At 43.6% G+C, this 18,014-nt stretch overlaps 1 protein-coding gene and 1 long non-coding RNA gene across 9 annotated transcripts in view; one reads left to right on the top strand and one right to left on the bottom strand.

Annotated features, from left to right (window-relative positions):
* The window catches only part of MBNL2 (muscleblind like splicing regulator 2), a 158,123-nt gene that overhangs the window by 84,697 nt on the left and 55,412 nt on the right, over positions 1 to 18,014 (top strand). For all 8 annotated transcript variants that reach the window (XM_019444049.2, XM_019444052.2, XM_019444055.2 and 5 more), the window contains exon 3: positions 17,152 to 17,316. In XM_019444049.2, the coding sequence (XP_019299594.2) occupies positions 17,152 to 17,316 (165 nt within the window). The remainder of the gene's footprint in view (positions 1 to 17,151; positions 17,317 to 18,014) is intronic.
* The window catches only part of LOC109264144 (uncharacterized), a 99,948-nt gene that overhangs the window by 50,063 nt on the left and 31,871 nt on the right, over positions 1 to 18,014 (bottom strand). The gene's annotated exons all lie outside the window — the stretch shown is intronic.

Below are 18,014 nucleotides of genomic sequence, written 5' to 3'. Positions count from 1 at the left end.
GGCCTTGGAAGGGAAGTAGAATTGGACAGTTTGACATGGGGAAGGAGACTTAGGAATGGAAACAGCTTGAACATGGCCATAGAGGAGGCAGGAAGTCATCAGGCCTTAGGTTTCCCAGCTTCAACTGGGGTTGGGTCTAGGATGTGTGGATCTAGCAGATGTGAGCCTGGAAAGGAAGCTTGCTGTCTGACAGTGTGGAGGCCTTGACCACAGATAAGGACATCTGGACACGATTCAGGAAGGAATGGAGTTTCTGTGAGGTTCTGAGGGGGAGGAAAATGCGCCCAGGGTCATAACTCAGGAGGTTCATTCATGGCGGTCAGTACCTTTCACATGCCCTGGCCTTCCAAACGTGCATCTCCAGACCACACCTCTCTCTTGAACTTGAGATTCCTGCTTGCTTGAAACCCCGACTTCAGTAAGCTACGGGCATCCCAACCTCAACATCTCCAAAACACGACTCCTGCAGTTTCTCCAAACCTGCTTGAACAATGCCTTTTGCATCTCAGTCGATGTCAGTTCTACCCTTCCAGTGGCTCAGGACCAAACCCTCACTGTCCTCTCACTGATCTCTTTCACGCTCCGTATCCAGCGTGTTGGAAATCCTGTTGGGTCTTCCTTCGAGACATCACCGAAACCCACCACTTCTCACACCACTGCCACCAGCCTAGTCTAGACCATCATGGTCCCTCTTCAGAATGACTGCCACAGCATAGCTGGTCTCTGTGACTACTCTGGCTCCCCTGTCTATTCCCAAAAATGTCACTTAGATCATGTCACTCCTCTGCTCAAAATCTCCATCCCTTCAAAGTCAGCAAAGTCTTTCCAGTGGCCTACAAGGCCCTCCGTGACCAAACCTCTGTTACTTCTCCAACGTCTTTTTTGGCTGTGCCCTGGTTCAGCGTACTCCAGGTACTGGTACACTTCCAGGTTCCCTGGCCATAGACATGCCAAACATGCTTCCTCCTTGGGGCATTGGTACTGGTTGTTCTCTGCCTAGAACGTGCCTCTCCCAGACACAGGCCATGCCCAGCTGTCCACTCCCTTTGGGTATTTGCTGCAAAATTACTTTCTCATTTAAAAAGAACTTAAAAAAGGCTTCCCACCCCACTACAGCATGCCCACCGCTGACCTCACTTCCCCGCCCCCCCCCCCAAACCTCAGAACTTGGCATATTCTACTCTATAATGTACTTACTTCTAATACTCACTGCTTATTGCCTGTCTGTCCCAAATAGAAGCCACGTTCCATGAAGACGGGGGTATTTGTGAGTTTTGGGTGAAAGAGCACTGCTGGAGGGGAGGTGGATGAGGGTCTGTTGTCAGCATCGGGCCACATTCAATGGCTTGCACCAGCCTGAAGGTGACAGTGGGAATGAAAAGTGAGCCATGATGCAGGAGACCTAGTGGCCATGTATCCAGGGCCAGATAACCCCATGTGGGAGACGTGGGGCTTTGTAGTAGATGAAGAACCAGTCACAGGATCCATGCCACACAGTCCTGTAAAATTCACTGTGCTCTAGAGCCAGAAACTGTCCTTATTTATTGATCACGGAAGCAACTAGGTGAAACTGAGTAGATGAAAATGAAGAAAATACTGGCCCTATAAAAACAGCTCTGTGCCCTGTACTGGCAGAAGTATCATACTGGGGTCATCCAAGGGAGGTAGAAACTTCCTGGGGAAACTGCCCTCCCCTGGGGCTTTCGGCCTTTCCTATAAGCAAAGCATAGATATGTGCCTAAAACATACGTGCATAATTCTTTTTTTTAAGTTTATTTATTTATTTTGAGAGAGACCACCAGCAGGGCATGGGCAGAGAGAGAGAATCCCAAGCAGGAACCGAGCTGTAGGCAGGAGTCCATGCAGGACTCGAAGTCACGAACCAGGAGATCATGAACTGAGCCGAAATAAAGAGTCGGATGCCCAACCAACTGAGCCACCCAGGTGCCCCCTTCCATAATTCTTAAACTATAGCTTGATACATGTATCATCCATTTATCTCCCTGAAATCCAAGGGCCTCACCTACTGATTTTGAAAGCTTGCAATCTCCTCCTAACAGGATAGCTCCTGGGGCTGGGAGTGGTCATCATGCTGTTCTAATACATGGAGAGGTGCTGAGAGTGGCCTACTTTGGTTATTCCCTTCAATTATTAGTTTGATGTATTAAAATTCAACCATATTTATAAAATGTACTCAGTCACTTTAATTGGATTTGTGAGAATGTATGATTTATGAAACATCACATAGATCCTTCCGGCTAATACTGGGCTTAACTATTACTTATTACTGTGATTTCTTTCCTTTCTTCGCTTCATATGTATATGCATTGCAAATCTCTATGTCTAGAGTTTCTCAAAGATAGGAACAATTCATTTTTCATCTCTGTATTCACTTGGACCTAGCATCATCATACCAGGCATATGGTAGAAATCAATAATTTATATTCCTAGGGCATGGCAGTTTTGGCATCAGGCTAAGTAGATTCAAATCTTGGATCTTCCCCAACTGTGTGACCTGGGGCAAATAACTTAACCTTTCCGAGCCTTAGTTTCCGCACTTGCAAAATGGGGATAAAAATGAGACCTACTGCAGAGGCTTACTATGAGCATGAACAAGATCATTCATACAGAGCGCTTAACACCATGCTTGGCATGTCATAAACATCCGCTAAACATAATTTTCATGATTATATGAACATGTGAGATTAGCTCAGTGATTGAGAGCAGTGGCTCAAGGGTCACGCTGCCTGGGTTGAACTCCTGGTTCTACCTCTTGCTACTTAGACGGCCCATGACAAGGTCATTAATCTCCCCAGGACTCAGTTGTCCCATCTGTCACAAGGAGGTATTACCAGTACTTCCATGTCTCATAGATCTGTCTGAGACAATGCGTGTAAGCACTTAGCACAGTGCCTAGCATGGATATAATAACTTTATTATGTACATTTATATTATGATAACTATTATAGTAATAATAATAATGATAATAATAGTATATATCTACATTCACTAAATGTTTCCAAGTATTATTATCATGAAAGTATTTATCTTTTAAAAAAAAAAAAAACATTAGGCTCTCAAATAATAAATTGATTCAGTTTATACATAAATCTGACCAGCAGTTTCTGGACTATCAGAAGCTTAAGTATCCAACCAGTAGCAAAAGACGGGGAACATTTGGGGTTTGCTGAGAGAAAATACTTCTTCCATAAACTGGGTATGGGGAGGACCCAGGAGGGAGAGGGAGTAATGTCGTATCTCAATGTTTGGCTAGATCTGACCGGAAGGGATCCCAGGCTCTGAAGACAGTTCTGCCCATTGGATCGAAGAGATGCTTCCCATGAACCCAAGAGTTCTGTCTCAAAGATTCTACCCTCCTCCGTACATTTTGGAGAAACATTGAGCAGCAGGGAGCTTGAGAAAAATTAGCAGGGTGTCTGTCTACTGAGGCTGGGTTACAGTGAGGGTAAATCAGGAAAATGATCCTTGGTGGGTCTGTGGATGGGGAGCCGCTGTCCCTAGTGGACCACAGGCCCCAAACTGGGAGCAGAGTTTTCCAGATGCAGAGGCCAAGCAAAGCTCCGGTCAGGGAAGGAGCCTGAATGGAGGCAGGTTCTCAGGCCTGGAACCGGGAGGTGAAGGGAGAAAGCCTGTGTTACCCTATCTAGCATGAGAGAGCGAGGTCGCCCAGTGAGTGAACCAGGTCGAAAGGAAGGCAGAAAGTTGGAACTTGGGCCAGAACAGCCATGCTGCCATCAAAACTGGGAAGGCTGAGTCGTTATCAGCCAGGGCAAAGACCTAGTCTCAGTTCAGGATTTGTTTTAGGAACCTGGGAAAGAATGAACAGGTCAGGAGCTCAGAAGGGCGGGAATAACAGGAAACCTGAGCTGAACACAGCAGGCCTCTCCTTTGTACCCTCTTCTCTACCATCTATCCTCGGTGCATCAAACTGCCTGTGAAGGTGGCCTCACCTCCTGAGACCACAGAAATGCATATCGACCTTTGTAAAAGCAACTTCAAAATGCCGGCCAAATTTACACATTTTCTTTGACTTCCCTCCTGCTTCACTGAATGACTCTCCCCCCACCACCCCCACTCCATGCAATTTTAATATCAAGGACAATTTTTATCAAGTCTTTCTCTGTAATCAGGATATAAAAATTATCCCAACATTTCTCTTTGAAAATGGATCTTCAGAGACTCAGTAGGCCTTTATGCATTACTAATGAGTTCTTTAGTGAAACATTTTGTCTTTTACTAAAATAAATCTCTCCTATTAAATCTTCCATGTGAAAAATCTGATAGCATTTAAGCTGGCTAGGTTGACTTGTAGAAAATCATTGTGCTTGGGAAGGATTTAGGAGTTGTTACAGTTTGTTTTTGATCAGGCAAGGGGATCTTGTTAGCCGAGTTCATGAAAAAAAGTTAGAAGACACATTCACAGACCCAAATCTTTGTGTTAGGAGATAGCAGGGTGTTTTGCTGGTAAAGGCTCCGGTCTCATGACACACTACATAATCTAGCATTTCTTAGGGGTGACTGTATTAGTTTGCTCAGACCGCTCAACCAAGTACCCCAAATAGGTGGCTTAGAATAACAGAGATGTATTCTGTCACAGTTTTGGAGGCTACAAGTCTGAAATCGAGGAGCATGTCCTTGATGCGTGGCAGGGCCATGCTTCCTCTGAAGAACTAGGGAAGGATCTATTCCAGGTCTCTCTCCCAGCTTCTGGTCATTTCAGATGCTCCTTGGCTTAGAGATGGCCGGCTTCTCCCTGTGTCTGCATCATCTTCCCCCTGTACATGTGTCTCTCTGTGTCTGAATTCCTCCTTCTCATAAGGACGCTAGTCTAAGTGGGGTACAGCCCACCCTGATGACCTCATCGTAACCTAATTACCTCTGTAAAGACCCTATCTGCAAATAAAGTCACATTCTAGGTACAGGGGCTTAAGACACCAATGTACCCTTCTGGGATGACACAATGCACCCTGTAACATTGATCATCCAGTGTCACCTCCCTGATGTCCGTTGCCACACGAGGCTGCTAATTCTGTCCTAAACACAGCTCTCGTATGTTGGGCCAAAAAACTGTTAACCGTAGTTCTTCCACTGACCTCCAGGGACAGTGGAGAGGGCACACTTTTTAGTAACTTGGGACCAGAATTTAGTCCTGGCTGACTCTGACCCGGCGTTGGATAGCACCTTCAAACCTTCTGAGCCTCCTTTATTTTCCTTACCTTTAAATTAGGGGGCCAGATCACAAGAATGTTATGAAGCTGTAAGAAGCTACTGGGTCTCAAGAATGCTTTTTGAAGGTGTGATACAAATGTTTCTATTGGACTTCAAGTTTCCTAATAGTGGCTCTGCAGAGAGCGGCCTTGGTCACCCAGCTCTGCCATTACTCCCAGTGTGACCTTGGGAAGTTATTTACCCCTCTGGACCTCCCTTTCATCCCAGAAGACAAGAACATGAACAGCACCTCTGTTCAGATCTTGTATTGAAGATTAGAATGTAATCTATGAAAAGCTGCCTAGTGTATGATACGCGCGCGCGCTGTTATATAAGCCTCAGCTATTTTTATGGAGGGTGGGACCACGTCTTAGTACCCTGTGTGTAATTCCAGCCCAGCTTCTGGCATAGAGCAGATGCTCTACAAAATGTTTGTCGAGTGAATAAAGGAACGGAGGCATGTGGCTCTGCCCGCAGGGCACAGCCTGGATAAGCCCCACACCTGTGGACAAGCCGCTATGCCTACACCTGCCCAGGCGGTTTTGTTTTTTTTTTTTCTGAACAAAGTGCCGCTTCCTTCTGCTGCAGTTTGGCTCGCAGGCCAGTCCCCCGCCACCAAGTAACGCAGACCAGCCCGAGAGAAGTGTTCTCTGCTTGTGTTGCTAAAAACGAACGCACTCTTGAAAGGGCCCCCTAGCTTTCCCATCTTCTTCCACGGCTTCTTCCCCCAGTCTTCCTCTTTCCCCTGCTGTCTTTTCTCATCTTCCCTTGCTGCCCACCGCTTCCCTAGGCTCAGACCCACCCCGCCCCCACCTCCTCCTGGCAGCCCTCCCGGCCCGAATACCAGCAACCAGGGCACTCCAGCTTTGTCACAAGTATATTTATAATCAGGTGTGATATGCGCGATATTTTAAAATAAATACCTCCCAGGTGGGTAGCCACCAGTCAGTGGCACCAGAGCTGGCTCAGGGAGGCCCCCTGCTGTGCAGGATTTAACACTTCCATTGCTGGGATGGGGGGCGGGGGTGGTGGGGGGAGGTGCTAGGATTGGGGCGGGGGGTGGCTGGAGTGACCAGAGGAGTGAACAGCAGTGGGACAGCAGCTGGTTTTTAAACTGGGACAGAAGTACTTCCAGCATTTTGATAAATAGCACAGCTATACAGGAGCATACCCCCTAAACATCAGCCATTAGGGCTGATGGTCTCTTTGTGTCTGAATTCCAGGAAGGCCTCCGAGGGGGTAGGTGATTCACTACTCACTTTACAAATCAGACTGGAAAAGTCTGTAGGAAAATGAAGATGTATAATAACGTTTTATGCCTTTGGATAGATGTCACTTATTTTTAAAAAATGGCCAGCTTCTGGAATTGCTGATAAAAATGGCAGCCAGTGTTTACTGAGCATTTACTTTGCTCCAGGTGCTGCTCGAAGGCCTTTCTAAGGCCTCAGGAATGTAACTCCCACAGAGTGGTTGTGAATTAGTCTGGCTTGTTTTAATTTGCCCCTTCCACATACATCCAACTAGAGAATCTGATAAAGATCTTAGTTTAGATGTGAAATGTCCCTTCCTTTAGAGCGATCCCTGGGCCCTAAACTAGTTGGGGCTCCCTACAGTATGTCCACACAGCACCCCTGAATTCCTTCTGTCAGGGCATGGGTCACTCTTGTGTTAGTCGCCCATTTCGTATCACAGGGCTTGGCACATAGAAGGGGCTCGAGAAGATTTATCAAAAAGAAGAAAGGGCAATCATTGGACAACGTGCACTCTCTCTAAGAGTCCCTGTACTGCAGATATTTGCAGGAGAGGTATAATAAATAGACTAGAAAGGTGTGCCCTTCCCCACAGGAAAAATGCTACTGCTGTGATATTAATATTTCATACAGCTTCTGTTTCACCCATGGCCATGGTAATACACGTTAGCCTATCTAAACACCATGGAATTAAACAACCACTAGACTGGTTTTGTGTTATGTTATTTTATCACAGTTCACACTAACCAATGTACCTCTGTGACAAAAGACAGTTATCTTCCAATTAAACAAAATAATTTTCAAATAAGGCATCTGATGCCCAGATATTAGTTTCCTTAAATCTCTCAAGAACACGGGGGCAGTTTTTAGTCTCATTGATGTCTCTTAATTGGCACATTTTCAGTTAGCACATGAACTGAAAAGACCAGTAAAAACAGGGTGTGGCTCCTTAATTAAAACTGACAAACAGCTGTTTCCAAATACATGACAAAAATGGTACCAGAAAACTAAAGCTGCACAGGCAACTACAATCCATTTAAGAAAATAAAAATTTCAACGTGCTTTGAAATGGCAAGCTACAAACAAATAACCCTCTTTGTCTCTCTTCCTCGTTCATCACTTTTTATGTTTTGCCTACTTAAAATGGTTACAAAATTAGGTCTTTTCTGACTTTTTTTTTTAATGTTTGTTTATCTGAGAGAGAAAGAGAGATAGAGAGAGAGCAAGCAGGGGAAGGGCAGAGAAAGAGGGAGACATAGAATCCGAAGTAGGCTCCAGGCTCTGAGCTGTCAGCACAGAGCCCAAAGCAGGGCTGGAACTCATGGGCCATGAGATCATGACCTGAGCTGAAGTCGGATGCTTAACTGACCGAGCCACCCAGGTGCCCCACAAAATTAGGCTTTAATGGCACTTACCAATAGTGCTTGAAGGAATAAGGCAGTTGTCACAATGAAGGAAACCATCAACAAAACAAAAAAAGCAACCTACTTAATGGGACAAGATATTTGTAAATAATGATACATCCAATAAGGAGTTAATATCCAAAATATATAAGGAACTTACAGAACTCAACACCAAAATAATAATAATCATTATCATCATCATCATCATCATCCAATTTAAGAAATGAGCAGAGGACCTGAATAGGTATTTTTTCTGTAGAAGACATCCAGATGGCCAACAGACACGAAAAGATGCTCAACATCAGTCATCATCAGGGAAGTACAAATCAAAACAACAATGAACTATCACCTCACACCTGTCAGAATAGCTAAAATCAAAAGCACAAGAAACAACAGGTGTCGGTTAGGATGTGGAGAAAAGGAACCCTCTTATACTGTTGGTGAGAATGCAAACTGGAACAGCCACTGTGGAAAACTGTATGGAGGTTCCCCCCCAAAATTAAAAATAGAATTACCATATGATCCAATAATTCTACTACTGGGTTTTTGCCCAAAGGAAGCAAATACATGAATTCAAAAAGATAAATGCACCCCTGTGTTCGTTGCAGCATTATTTATAGTAGCCAAGATACGGAAGCAGCCCAAGTGTCCATCCATAGATGAATGGCTGAAGAAGATGTGTCTATGTGTAATGGAATATTACTGAGCCGTAAAAAAAGAATGACATCTTGCCATTTGCAACAACATGGATGTACTGAGAGGGAAAAATGCCATGTAAAATAAGTCAGAGGAAAACAAATAGGGTATGATTTCACCGATATGTGGAAGTCAAGAAACAAAACAAAGGCAGAAAGAAAAAAAGCGACAAACAAAAAACAGATTCTTGAATACAGAGAACAGACTGGTGATTGCCAGAGGGGAGGTGAGTGGGGTGATGGGTGAAATAGATAAGGGGGATTAAGAGCACTAAGTATGTATCAAATTGTTGAATCACTACAGTGTCCACCTGAAAGTAATATAACACTGTATGTTAATTATACTTCCATTGAAAAATTAAAAATGCAAACAAAGAACAGGGCAGTTGCACTGGCATAATGGAGCCTGAGTCACAAATCTATTTACGAGACACTGGGGATGGCCCTAAGGTCTTCCCAGCCCTCTATTCATAATAAAAGGTCCTAAATGCATATCTAAAGATGGGAAGACTCAGAAGCATTTGAAGCACTCTCTAAGGAAGGTAAAAAGCATTAGCACTGGGGGAGAGCTCTGAATATCACCCCACGGGTGCAGCAGTGGAATGACAGGCAATGCCAGTTTCTGGAAAGAAAATGCTACCATCACCACCTTTACTTGGGCCAGCCATCTACCCAGTGAGATTCAGGCTTCCTCATTCCCCCTCCTCCTCCCAGCTCGTAGCTGTGCAAAGGCGGGTAAAATTGGAGGTGTTGGTAGCTGCCTATCAGCATTTGTGATTTTCCCTCGTTTCCCCATCTGGCTACTTTCTCCAGCCTTCCTTCTATCTTCCCACACGTTTCCTCCATACTGTGGGAGCGAGAGATAAAGGAACACTCCCTAGAAAAGAGAAGATCAGATCATAAATATTCCCTTTTTAATCTGTCTTTAATAAGGGCAATGTTTTATGCTCTTTACCAAAAGAGAATTGCATATATGGACCATAAAAGGTAGATTGTAATACAAATTGAAATAAATCACTAATAAACAGAAAGTACTTATTTTAAATTCATTCATAATATTGATGATCTGGGCAACTGCTCATTTTGATGGAAGTTCTGGTTATCATTTGCTTGTAGCGATTCCCTGAATTCAGTTTCCTCTAATTCCAAAGTACTTATGTGGTTGTATTTTATTTGCTCTATTATGTAGTTGGAACTAATAATACAAGGAGCTCATGTGGTTCAATTAGTTTATTTAAATTCAAAAGAAGCTTAAAAGCCTAATCTGTCACTTGCCTTAGAGTACAGCTATTTCAGCCGCATAGTTAACGTTATAAATTAGGCCCTGATGTGAATAACCGTTTTATTCCCCTACACTTTTACTTGCCCATATCCTTCCGGAAATGTGCTGCAGAAGGAAGAAAAGGTTTAGGCCAAATGTTAAACTCAGCCTCTTGCCACCTGACAGAGACCCATAAAAATGATGGCCCAATATAAATATCAATGAAGACCTTTATTTTTCCCCACTTTGAAAAAAACCTTGAGAGGGTCTGAAATTGTAGGGAAACGGAGGTGGCGGGTGGGTCGTCAGGCCAGTTCAGTCACTTGGAAACGTCTGCTGGACATCTTCTATGCACAAGAACCAAACAGTGGTCTGACTGAATTTCTCACTTTCAAGCTGTGTACCACTGTAGGTACTTAATAAATCCTCCTAGACTTAATCAGCTTGACTTAATTTGCCACTTCTGTTGGCGCATCTCATGCCTTGTCTGTCACATAGACTTCTCAACTATTCTCGAACACGTTGGAGCTGTTGCCAACAGAAGTCCCTGGTGTCACTCTTTACTGTAACTGTTGCTGTACGTAGTTTTCCCCTTTCACTAGATTAGGGACATTTGCGAGGAAATAGATGTGGAATAGACAATGCATAGAAAAGTACGATGTTTCCAGAGCAACTTCTGCTATCTCTCCAGCTGTCACAACCATCAGAAGGGGTTGAGATATGGGAATATGATGGCCCCCATTTGAACAGATGAAAAAATGGAGACACAGACCATTATGATGATTTGTAAAAGTTAGTATAGCCATTTGGGGATGAAGCCACAACCAGAATGTCAGGATTTTCCCACTATAATGCATATTTGCTTTTGATTCTAGATTAGTCATGCCATGTCAATCAGCCCTGGCAAGTTTCAGCAGGAAAAATACCAAAGAAAAACAGATCTGAGGCTCTTCTGAAGACAGAAATGGCCTGTGCTGGCCATTGTTCTGTGACAACAAGAATAACAAAGGGTTAAAGAGCTTGGGAGACAGGCCAGAGAGAAGCAAGGGATGGAGAGACGAAAGTAGGATTAGCGAAGTTGTTTTTAATTCCATTTATCTTTATCTACTGTGCAATGACGGTGTTAACAGTAATAGTAATGATAAGGGTGAGGATGAGGCTGAAAATAATAAGAGTAATCATATCAAAAACTTATGGAGGGCTTACTAGGTGCCAGAAACTGTTCACACACTTTACAGGCATCAACTCATAATCTTTACTGAAAGTCTAGAGGTAGAACTATTGTTATGTCTGTTTTGCGGATGTGGCGACTGGAGGCCACCAAGCCCCGTGGCAAGAAGAGCAAAGCTGGATTTGGGGCCAAAGTAGTTCAGGAAAGAGTCTGTTCCCTTTACCACTGGTTCAAACGGCTCCTCCAAAAGGGTTCCGAGACAGAACGGGTCTCAGGAGTGTCACTCCAGGACGAGCATCTGTCGTCACATCAGGGTTCCGTTAAGCTAGCCTCACGCGTGTGGAATGCAAGGGAATCCGAGAGCCTCTCTCACGGCCAGCCTTGGGGTCCAAGGCAGACCCCTGGACTCAGAGTATCCCCGCAGGCCAGTCTCAGAGCACATGCCGTCTCCCCTCGATGGTTAGAGTCAGCCCTTGCCATTCTACAGCTGGCCGCTCACTGGAAAATACCACCATGTGCTGAAAGCAGGGCGTGGCCAGGACCCAACTGGAAGAGGCAGAATTCAGTAGGGTCAGACTGTGTTTCCTGAACCTCCCCTGGAATGATTCCCCCCGAAAAGGATCTTTTTAGAGTCTGCGGATCCGTGGCTCAGCCCACACCAAGACACGATTCCAGTTATCCCCAAGTGATATGTACAGTAGGGAACCTAGTAACTGTTTGAATTGTTATATATAAAATCCATAGCTTTCCCATGGAAAACTAATGGGACATGTTCTGTGAGCTATTCCTGTGGGCAAAAACTCCTATTGTTAATCCCTTTAACAATCTCCTAATTAATCTGTTTTCTTTTTGGCTTCCATATTTTAATTGACTTTTTCAATTAGGAGCATATTAGAAAAAGATTCTAAAAATTACTTGTTTTAAAATAAGCATTTAGAAAATCTCATTTTCCAGTTACACATTCTCCCCCCCCCCCACAACGACCTGATTCTGAAATCTTTTCTTAGCCAAGCCTGCATTTATTCGATCCCACGCCATGTAATGTAATGGCCGTGTAATTCTGATGGCTCCAATCTGTTGTTCTGCCAAATTACAGATTATAGTTATTTAGCATCTTTCCCCATTTTGCTGAGAATCAACACAGATACTCTGTATTAGAATCTTCCACGGTCACTTACTTTAATAAACTTAATTCGGCTTGAAATTTTTACTCGCGACTCCCTAATCTAAATATTCCTGGAATAGAGATTATTGTGAAGGTAAAATAAACTGCACAAACCCTACGTAGACTCTGTCAGAATCTGCTATTCTTTTAAAATAAGCTGTCTCCAGACAATGCAAACTATAATAAAATTAAAGAAAGTAGTAAACAAAAAGTATAAAATGCAATAATCACGGTGAGATTCTGCATGTAGCTAGTATAAAACCGTGCTACTCTTCTGCTTAAAAACTCCGGGGCAATGAAGTTCAGACCCCTTAACGTGGCTCCATTTGCTGCCTGTTTTGTAAAGGTTCTCACTCCTGCTCCAACCCACACCCGCTCCTGTACTCCAGCCTCGGGAAACCACGCAAGCCCTTCCCCCCACCCACCCACCCCATGTGCATTCATCTCGCACATTCTCTTCCTCTGGTTCTCCTTTTGTATTCTCTCCCCTCAACACACACACACACACACACACACACACACACACACACACATACGCACACGCACGCACACACACCAGGCACCACTCACTCCTTTGCCTCATTCCTTCTCAAATCCTTTGGGTCTCAGTGTAAATGTCACTTCTTCAGCGTCCTTCCCTTACCCACCTGTCTCAATTTTGACCATCTCCCACTATCCTGTCTCAGCGTTCTCCTCAGAACACGTATCACAATCTGTAGTTATACATTTATGGGTGTCGTTATTTGGTTAGTACCCCTGTTCACCCCTAGACTGCAGGCGTTAGGAAGGTAGGCAGGGTTTTGTGCTTACCACAATGTCTGGCACACCCATAGTAGGATCTCAATGAATATTTGTTGAATGAATGAATGAGACCCAAGCTTGAAAGTACACAAAGAACAATGGTGAATGTGATCCAGACCACTTATGGTTTCCATACGACCTGAAGCTAATGTCTCAGGAGCTTTGATCCCCACATCAGCCCCTCCTATGGGCCCATCTGCCTGCCTTTGCCTGGGCTCCTGCGGTTTATTTCCCTAAGACTCTTCACACAGACTCTGCAATGGCATCCTCGGATCTCCATCCCACAGAAGCCAAACGGTCCCCCTTCTCTAGAGGCTGCACCCTACCTCTCTCATTTCCCCAGAAACAGTGTTTAACCAAGAACTAAAAAGGAGGAAGAGTTGAAATAAAACAAAACAAACAAAAAAAACATCCTAGCGGCCACAGGAAGACTTTTCCAAGACATTTTTATCTTTATTTCTTGGATTAAAATCAGGAGACATTACTTTTGACACTTCTGTTGTGTTTCACAATGACAAACAAAGACACTTTACATTTCTGCACGCTGCCCTCTCCCATTCGGTTATGACAACTTGCTGTGATAATCAACAGTTTTTGTGCGATGATGCGTATCCCACGAATCGTATGCCTTAACAAAAACTTCCTTACAAATTGTTTACTGTGTCAAATAGCTCGTTATGTTTTGACAGTAGCTTTTCCTTTAGGATTTTAGAGTCCTGTAGGATCCTTTACTAAGATTCTGCCTGGATTTTCCCAGTTCTTGAGTTAGTATGCCCCAAACATCCATGGTGCAACACGCTTCAAAATATTTACGCTAGATTGAACTACAGTGCAGGGGTGTGTCTTTAAGTATGGGTACTTGCAGAAATACCCTGTAGAACTGAAAATAATTTTAAATATAAAATACTTGAATAAGCATAATTAAGTAGCTTTCATCAAGTTTTTAAGTAAAACTCTATTCTACGGAAGAACCAAAAAGCCAGTACAATTAAATGTACTTATTTACTTATTGTAAATAAAATGCCATATGTAAATATTTTCTCTTTTTTGGTAATATTAACAACATTTACTCAACGCTTACCATGTACTAGGAAGATGTACCTCTAAACCTTGTGCATATATTAATTTATTTAATCCCACAACAGCCCTTAGAGGAAAACACAATAGTTTTTATTGTACAGCTTAAAAAAAACTGATGCACAAGAAATTCAAGTAATTTGCTCAAAGTTACGCAGTGAGGAGGGACAGAACCAAGTTATGTGCCCAGGAGTCTGCCTCCAGAGCCTGTGAGCTTAACCATTTCTTTATCCCCCTACCGAAGGACAGACCACTATCAAGGAATAGACCAAGGCAAATAATCTTTTCTATTCCCAAATTCTCATGTATATTTTACTATATGTTAAATTGTGTTATGCATTCTTACTGTTATATTATATATATGTGCCCATGTTATTTTATCAAGGATAACACTAGATTTTAATCTTTCCTAGATTTTAACTATTGCCAATAACTAGCTTGGTATAGTGATGTAATTGAGTCAGGAAGACCTGAATTTAGAATCCAGCTCTACCACTTATCCATTAGATGACCTTGGGAAAGTTCCTTAATTATTTCTGAACCCCTTTGTTATTTTGTAAGATGGGGATCATGATAGCTGTTGTAAGGGGAAAATGAGATAACCGTGTATAAATTGCCTGGCACGTGGGTGATCAATAATACGCCTTATTCCGAATGTGTAAATGAGAACACTAGGAAATTACATTAATTCTCATGAAAAAGAAGGTCCCATCAATAAATTACTAATTTGATGTTGTAAATCATGTTCTCTTGGCTGAAAATGGTTTATACCATTCATTAAGTGTCCCGGCTGTATCAAAAGATAATAGCATTTACAAGAAAACCATATTTTTCTAGCCTAATCGAAATTTTTACATGTAGCTACAAAGGATTACATTAGAAGACCAGTGGATCAAATGGACAATTAGATGAATGAGCAACACCGAAGAGCCAAATTGGTAGAAGTGTAGACATGTCACAAATTCTTTCACCATTCCATGGAACTCTACTTTCCCGAATCCCCCGCATTGGGCCCAGCCGTATGTCTGTGCACACAGGGCTGTAAAGGTACTCTGTATACCTGAGCCTTGCTGGGGTCAGCCTCCAGGTCAAATGATTGTGCTGAAAGAGTGTGGATTGAGGTTGTCGCAGAGGAGCCTGAGGTGCGTTATCTTCTGTACGAGAAATATCATTCTGTTTAATCCGCCTCCACCCCTGCCGATGGGCAGCAGCTACGTCCTGTATCCCATGAACCACCTCCCATCACAGATGATAGGAGTGTATGTGGGCACTTGGCAGAGAGGCAGCCAATCCAGAGACTGGCCACACGTCTGTGTTGTAGGAGCTGGCCCGATACGAATGCCTCTTCGGGACTGGATTTTAGCAAACAGAAACTTGCAGGCAGTTGTCAAGGAGGACAGAAAGGGAAATAAACAAAGAGAAACCTAAAGCAAGTTGGTAGGGCTGGAGGGACCCTGGGACATCACAAAACAAAAAGTGGAGTGAAGTGAGGATAAAAACTATCCCCCAGAATTGCAAACAAAAGGAGATGGAGAGAGAAAGAAAGGGATTCCTAGACCACTTTGATTTACATTCTCTTTCATTGTGGTTTCAGTCTATCTGTCTTCACAATAGACCTTCCAATAGTTGACCGGGGATGGCAATTTCACACATAGGAAGCTGCATGACAACATTCACAATATGAGCCTGAGACCAAAGGGACACACTGACATATAACCATTGTTATAGAATTTTATTGGCAGAAATGTGACCAATTCCCTCTGATGTCCCCAGTACCTGACTATGTCCTACACTCAGTGGGTGACACGACCTTTAATGCTGCTAATAGTAGAGCCTGAGGACAGCATTGGTTGATGACCACAGACCACTAGGACTGAGCCCACGACCGACATCTGCCCCCTCTCCACTGCGGTGGGGAAAGGCTCAGACTGGAGAGGGAGCCAACACAGCCAAAAGTGCAGCCGGAATTAGTGGGAGACAGAGTGAGAACTCCAGATGTTTAGAATTAGGATGACTATAAACAAATTTGTTTCTCCAGATCCACCAAGCTTGCTGTTTAAAATTATTTTTATATCTGGTAAACAAAGCCATATTCTCTTGGTTGCAAATAGACTAATTCTTTAGGGAATGATAATACTCATACCAGGTGGCTCTTGTAAAGAAGAAAAGAGTATTTGCCCTTCTTTCTCCAGAAATTGCATGAGTCACACGTTAACATGATTGTCTCGATCGGTACTTCTGGAAACTTGGGAACTCAGTATGAACCCTGCATCAGCGATTACTCTCCAAGACGGGTTTTATGCACACCTGCCACCCAATTATTATTTTTTGTTGTTGTTGTTGGGCCAACTTTAACATCCAAATGTTACTTTAGCCATAACCACTCTTCGGACACTACATTTGATACAGTCGTCATGGGAGCAGGGCAGGGCCATGGGGTAACCACTTTTGTGTACCAAACGAATTAGCCGCAGGTAATGATCTGAGTTTATGCCTGGAGATTTCATTAATGCATCGATTCCTAAGAAATGTCCACTCCTATACTTCCATTGCGTCTCCTTTAATGATTTGAATTAGGGATATCTTCAGCCAATGTGGAACACACATTTCAAGGAATTAGTATTACTGTCCCCACTGCACACACTCAGTACATGATTATTCATATTTGGTCATGCACAAACCAATGCAGAGCAAGTTCAAAGACTCCTTTTGGTAAGTCCTGATAAATATGTTCCTCTGTTTGCCTTCCACACTGCCTAGGCTAAGGGTCTGCCTTTCCTCCTAGCCCTCACATTCCTTTAGAGTCTGTTGTCAGAGTGGGAATCCGCTAGAAAGAACAACAGAAAAAAAAATCTCAGGAAGCTTCTCTGCTGAACAGGTTTCAGCAACATTGATAATCACCTAATGCCTGATTCACTCCTCGTATGTTCCAAGTCTGTTGTATGTTCCAACGGGAGGGTGCGTGCATGCGCACACGCGCACACACCCACACTCACACACGGGTTCCTTGCCTTTGTATACATGGAGCGATTGTGAAATGGTTGACAGTAGATGAAAACTACTCCTAACAGTCCTAAAACCAAAACATTCGTTTTACAGGGCCGTTGTTCACGAGAAAACTGCAAGTATCTTCATCCTCCAACACATTTAAAAACTCAACTAGAAATTAATGGGAGGAACAATTTGATCCAGCAAAAAACTGCTGCAGCGATGCTTGCCCAGCAGATGCAATTTATGTTTCCAGGAACCCCACTCCATCCAGTGGTGAGTACATCTCATCTAATGATGGGCTTGATGATTAAAGTGTTGGTACGGGCAGCGCCACATTGACCTAAAACGGCCTCGCTCTACTTTGTCTCTGGCTACAATTAAAGCAAATAGCTTTGAAGCTAAATGGTTTCTGAAAATAGGGTTTTTGAAATTATTTAAATGGAAAAAGTGTGTGTGGAAACAGTAGGCAAAGACAGTTTCTAAGCAGTGTCTGGGAAATCTGTGTCCCTCCCAACTCGGGCTCACCGGTAAACTCCACCTTTGAACCATCTTAGAACAGAAAGAGTTCGACGTTTTCATTTAGAGTACGAAGTGATGATCTATGTGAAGAGCAGGTTTCGATGCCTAGCACGTTGTTAGCAATCTAGCAGGTGGACTCTTCCGTTCAATGGCGTCGTTTTAAGGATGAGCCAAGGGAGAAACCCGAGAGGCTGAACCATTTACCCGATGTCTCGCAGCTAATACGCTGTGGGTCGGGCACTGGGGCTCAGACATTGGGAGCAGGGCGCTGTCTGCAGTGTGCTAGGCCTGAAGCCCCACAGCAGCCAGAGAGGAGGCTGCCTTAGCCACCCACACTCCGCTGCCTCTCAGAGGCCTGGGAAGGGTGTGGCGCTGTGGCCAGGGCCCCAAGAGTAAATGCTCAAGGGAGTTCAGGCTTAGAATATGTATTGTGCCATATTTTCTCCCTGATT

Source organism: Panthera pardus, unplaced genomic scaffold (genome assembly GCF_024362965.1).
Source record: "Panthera pardus isolate Hobbes unplaced genomic scaffold, ASM2436296v1 HiC_scaffold_1, whole genome shotgun sequence".
NCBI classification, from domain to species: domain Eukaryota; kingdom Metazoa; phylum Chordata; class Mammalia; order Carnivora; family Felidae; genus Panthera; species Panthera pardus.
This window is presented reverse-complemented; position numbering and strand designations above follow the sequence as displayed.